The sequence below is a fragment of the Penaeus japonicus genome, unplaced genomic scaffold (assembly GCF_977035675.1).
Source record: "Penaeus japonicus unplaced genomic scaffold, GWHDUDI00000001_assembly GWHDUDI00000019, whole genome shotgun sequence".
NCBI lineage: Eukaryota > Metazoa > Arthropoda > Malacostraca > Decapoda > Penaeidae > Penaeus > Penaeus japonicus.
This window is the reverse complement of record NW_028234421.1, coordinates 25,134,890-25,139,889: the sequence shown is the minus strand read 5'-3', so window position 1 is coordinate 25,139,889 and position 5,000 is coordinate 25,134,890. Positions and strand designations below refer to the sequence as shown.

The 5,000-nt window shown below is 32.7% G+C and overlaps 1 protein-coding gene across 2 annotated transcripts in view; it reads right to left on the bottom strand.

The window, feature by feature from the left end:
- Positions 1–405: 405 nt before the first annotated feature.
- LOC122253135 (uncharacterized) overlaps positions 406–5,000 on the bottom strand; it is a 14,210-nt gene continuing 9,615 nt past the window's right edge. Inside the window, exons 8-12 of one of the 2 annotated variants that reach the window (XM_043015951.2) lie at positions 4,668–4,747; positions 4,175–4,265; positions 3,744–3,842; positions 3,183–3,561; positions 1,628–2,175 (exon numbers count right to left, since the gene is read on the bottom strand). In XM_043015951.2, the coding sequence (XP_042871885.2) occupies positions 3,187–3,561; positions 3,744–3,842; positions 4,175–4,265; positions 4,668–4,747 (645 nt within the window). In that variant the 3' untranslated portion in view covers positions 1,628–2,175; positions 3,183–3,186. Of the gene's footprint in view, positions 3,562–3,743; positions 3,843–4,174; positions 4,266–4,667; positions 4,748–5,000 lie in introns of both variants that reach the window. The other variant, XM_043015952.2, reaches the window with a different exon arrangement.

The window sequence follows — 5,000 nt, the reverse complement described above, 5'->3', positions numbered from 1 at the left end:
TGATCAGTTTCTTAAATGTCAAACCTTTTCTAATATGTCTACAAACATCTACAGAAATGCATTTTCGATGGTAAAAAAAAATCTGATTTCCATGTAAATTGGTGGTAGGAAATCTTGCAAAAAAAGAAAGAATAATCCTTTCTCTTTGATATAAACAATCCAAGAAATATGGAGGAAATATGATAAATGCTTAGGAAGTTTTGTGCAATTATATTTCTTGGTCTCTGTCTCGCATGGCAACCACGCCGTTATGGAGGTACAAACAGAGCTTGCCTGATTGAATTGTCTTAGTTCCATCATCACTGGTAACGTAAATAGGACTGATTGTTGGTCTAACAACGGGAAGTTGTAGACAAACCAGCTATACCCTAACAATCTATAAGAGGAAAGCAAATATACAAAAAATGTATTTACATGTATATATATTTTTTTATATATAAATTCAATCCTGTAAGTACAAAGGAAATATGTATTCATTTTTGGTAACATTAATCACAGGACACAGACTGCAGTAAATAGCTGACTTAAAAAGTAAAACAAGCAAGGATAAAAAAGCAAAGCAAAAGGTGAAATATGGAATGTAATACGCAATAATATGCATACATAAAGCAAATGATTAACATTTTATATATGCAAGAAAATTACAATACACAAATCACACCAAACTAACTTAGAATTGCTTAGAATTGTATCAAATATAGCTCTAAAAATGAATAAAACTTCAACGTTTTTTCCTCATTCCTCTGAAGCACTTTTGATAAATCTTATTGTAAAAACTGCCAACACAAAAGTTATGAAAAATGCATACTACAAAAATAGCCTTAGTTTACAACACTCAGAATGTTTATTGCTTAAAACAATTTTAATCACTATCCACTAATGTCTTTTACAAAGGAATTCCTAAATATAGGAAAAAATTACATTTCATGTTCTTTCCTAAGAACCATGGAAGTATAAATTACTTGTTTATCTAATAGCACTACATCTAAATGCCATGTTTCTAATACTACATTATGACTAGTTTATAAAATACTCAGAGAGAAATGTTGAAAAGGATTTTCAAAAGAGCATGACATTGGCTGAGCATACAAAATGAGAGAGGGAGAGAAAGAAAGAGAGAGAGAGAGAGAGAGAGAGAGAGAGAGAGAGAGAGAGAGAGAGAGAGAGAGAGAGAGAGAGAGAGAGAGAGAGAGAGAGAGAGAGAGAGAGAGAGAGAGAGAGAGAGAGAGAGAGAGAGAGAGAGAGAGAGAGAGAGAGAGAGAGCAAAATAATTTTTCACTGTGCAAAATATGTTTCTTAAAAATAATCCTTAGCCTTTATACACACGCACACATAATTTTCCTTATGTTTATGTTGGACAAGTATTCACAGTGACACAAAAAGCTACCTCTTACTTCTATAAATCAGTCAAAACAAAAGCAGTACAAATTTCCAAAATTACAGCATTATTATTATATACTATTATTGATTTACAAATGACTACATATAAAAAGGACATTTGATATCAATTTTTGCACATTTGAATGTCACTTACCATTACAAAAAATACAAGTTCCAAATACATTTTGAAAAGGTATAAAAATACCAAAATTTTCCTTATATTTCATAATCAAATATATTTTCCAGATTTTTTTTTTTACTTTTTCCAGTATTTCTCCAAATATAAAAGCTTCTAATATTTCCCATCATCAAATGATAAGCTGATACACAAAAAGTACATTCATGGACAACACTTTTGTGAATTTATAAGACACTTGTAATTAGTTTCTATAGTTAAGGCAACTACATATCACATGTATTATTATCATTATTTCATTTTTTTGCCATTTATATATGGCAGAAAACTATGTCAAACTCATGGTATATTTGTGAACACATTATGACGGCACAATGAAAATGTGACATAATTACACCAGTAAATAGAATATGCCTAGAACGCTAAAAAAAAATCCAGTATATACAATCTGCTATCTACTGTAAAACAGGTACATACTGACCGGATGGATAAGAAAAATATATTGCTATTTAGGTAAATTACTCATATGTTACTGGAATGTTGAAGTGCAAGTTTTCAGCATTGGCAATATCCTGGTTGCAGGAATTAAATAAGCACCAGTTCATCAGGAGGAAGGTGTCTCTATCAAACTCAGTTGCAATCTTATTGCTATAATGACTCTGAAAAACAGGAAAAAAATCATCAACAAAGCAGAATAAAAGCAAATCAACCTTCCTTGATGTTTTTGTTGTTTACAGGTGACTATATTGACCTACTGTGTTAGGCCGTCAACAATGGGGCTATTTTGGCTCTAGATAGTCGAAATGTGCGCCAGCCTTGACTAAATATCTCATCCCCTGCGCCTGATCGAAAAAACATTAGACGTGATATCTTGTCACCTGTCGTTGACAGGTTAACCATTACCTAAAGAATAATCTCACACCTCCCTAGTGAAACTGTGCCAGTACATTTACATTCATGAAGCTTCCCTTTCCTCTCAGAGACTGAAAATTTAAATTGACTGTATTGTAATTAAAGTATGCACTTGTACATTCTGGTCTACCTTTATTTTGTCATTTTACAAACTTCATATAATATAATTTCCAGTTCATTCCTAGTAGTAAAATAAATGCCAAATCTAAAGGAATCTTATGATATTAATCCCTAAGAGACAAATAGCTATGACAATTTACAAATATGCCAAATAAGAAAAAATGAGAGAGAGGGAGAGAAAAATAAATAAACATATTTAACCCTGTCACGACGGGGGCATTCCAGCCTTGCATGTTACAATGCCGGGGCTCTCGAACACATAGGCCTAAATCAATTAAATAAACGACGCCGTATGGCGTCACCCAGCGAACGGGCCTTGAATGCGCAGTACCGTAGTGTACCACCCGTCCAGAGAGGGTTAAAACTAGAATGCACCTCAAAGTGCAAACCTCAAAATATATTGAAATGCAGAATTCTACCATAATAAACCAGAAAATGAACTTTTCCCATTTCCTACGACATGTTGAACTGACACTGAATCTTCTGTCTCTTCTATAACTTCCTGGCCACTGACAATCCATCCATAAATATGTCAGTAATGACTTATAAGCCAGTAAGATTCCTAGCTACAGTCCCAGACATGATTGCAAGAAAGGAATATCTCACACTGCAAAGAAAACTCATAGATACATGCCTGCTTACTTGACCGCCAGTTCCCTGCACTGCCTTTTGCTTTTCTCTGTCTGTGATGTCTTCCTTTCCGTTCCGGGGCACTCAGGAGACCCCCCTTTCCTTTTTGATATCCGTTCGCTTTCTCTGGCTACTGTTGACACGTTGCAGGAACTAACAACATTCCTTTTACAGCTTGTTTTAACAGAAGTGTTGGGACTACTGCTTGTTATTTCCTGGCTTTCTTGCTTAAAATGTGGAGGGACTTTCTGACCTGGATGAGTGCTGCTGTCTTTTGGCAAGTTTCCTTCACAAATGCTATGCTTATCTGCCTCTCTTCTTGGTTCATTCTGATTCACTGGAGCTTCCCCATTAAACTGTTCTCTCATGGACTCTAGAATCTTCTGCAATAATAAGAAAGACTGTTTATTATGGTATATGTCAAATAATGATTAAACAGAGGACAGTAAAAATAAATCTCACATTTTTTTTCCATTAGGATAGAAACCTACTATATACACAATGCAAGATGATACAGAACAGATCATAAAGAAAGAGGTAATGAATGCTCTTAAAATCATCTTACAAGAATATTTCCATTGCAACTGCCAAGCTTATGTGCAACGTCTCCCTGAGCATTCTTTGGTGGTCTTATATTAACCTGCCCCTTCACTGACTTCAGAATCTGAAATAATTTGAAAGACTTAAGTTACGCTGCATGCAAAATGATAGGACAATCAAGTCATTGACTTCATTTAATTGTTTATCATTTTCTCAGAGGTGAAAACTTGAGAACACAGAAAAAAAGATGAATATTATTCATTATACCTTAAATAAAAGATATTTCAAAATAAACAAAAAATATGAAATGATAGAAAACACACACACACACAAAAAAAAAAGTTCCTGAAGAGGTGTATATATATATATATATATATATATATATATATATATATATATATATATATATATATATATATATATATATATATATATATATATATATATATATCTTACATTATGCTTTTCTTTCCCTTTATCTGATGCTGTTGCCAGAGTATTTACAGTTGTGGGCCACTGACGATGTCCTCTCGATGTGTTTTGAACTCTGTTGATTGTGTAAGGTAACTGTGTCAAAGCTCATTATCCAAAGAATAGCATAGAAGACGATGGGTTAACTTGCACTTTTCCCATGGATTTCATTGCACAACTCAGGCTGTGTGCTAAGTTCTTTTTTTTTTTTTTTCTTTTTAATTATAAAGAAGGTAATCACACACCATATATAATATAATATCAAAATGCGGAAATACCCAAATCATAGAAAAATAAAATCTGTTATAAACAATATTAAAATGCAAACTTCGAAACTTACATTATTTACTATAAAAAAAAAAAAAAGTTTTGGCATTTTAAAACCTTCAAAATGATTACAAGAGAATAATCACAAAGTACCATTCAACAAAACTATTCCAACAAACATTAAGAAAGAAATATCAAAATCAAAACTTACTTTGGAAGTTGCTCTACATCAGCCTTGCACTGTGCAGTGGTATTTGGTACATCTAGCTTCAATGCATCTGTTGCCCCCACCTGGGAAGAAAGACTGGATTGTATTCTAATCTAATAACAGAGCTAATAATAGCCATAAGTAGAAACAAAAGCAATGATAACAAATAAAAATAATAACAACTACAATGGTAATGACATGAATGCTGCTGCTGCTATCATAATGCTAATTATGCCAAACAATGATAATATCAACCATCATAATAATGCTAATTTAAATTATGACGACAATGACAAGGATAAGATTAGTGATATTAATTATAGTACTAAAAATAAT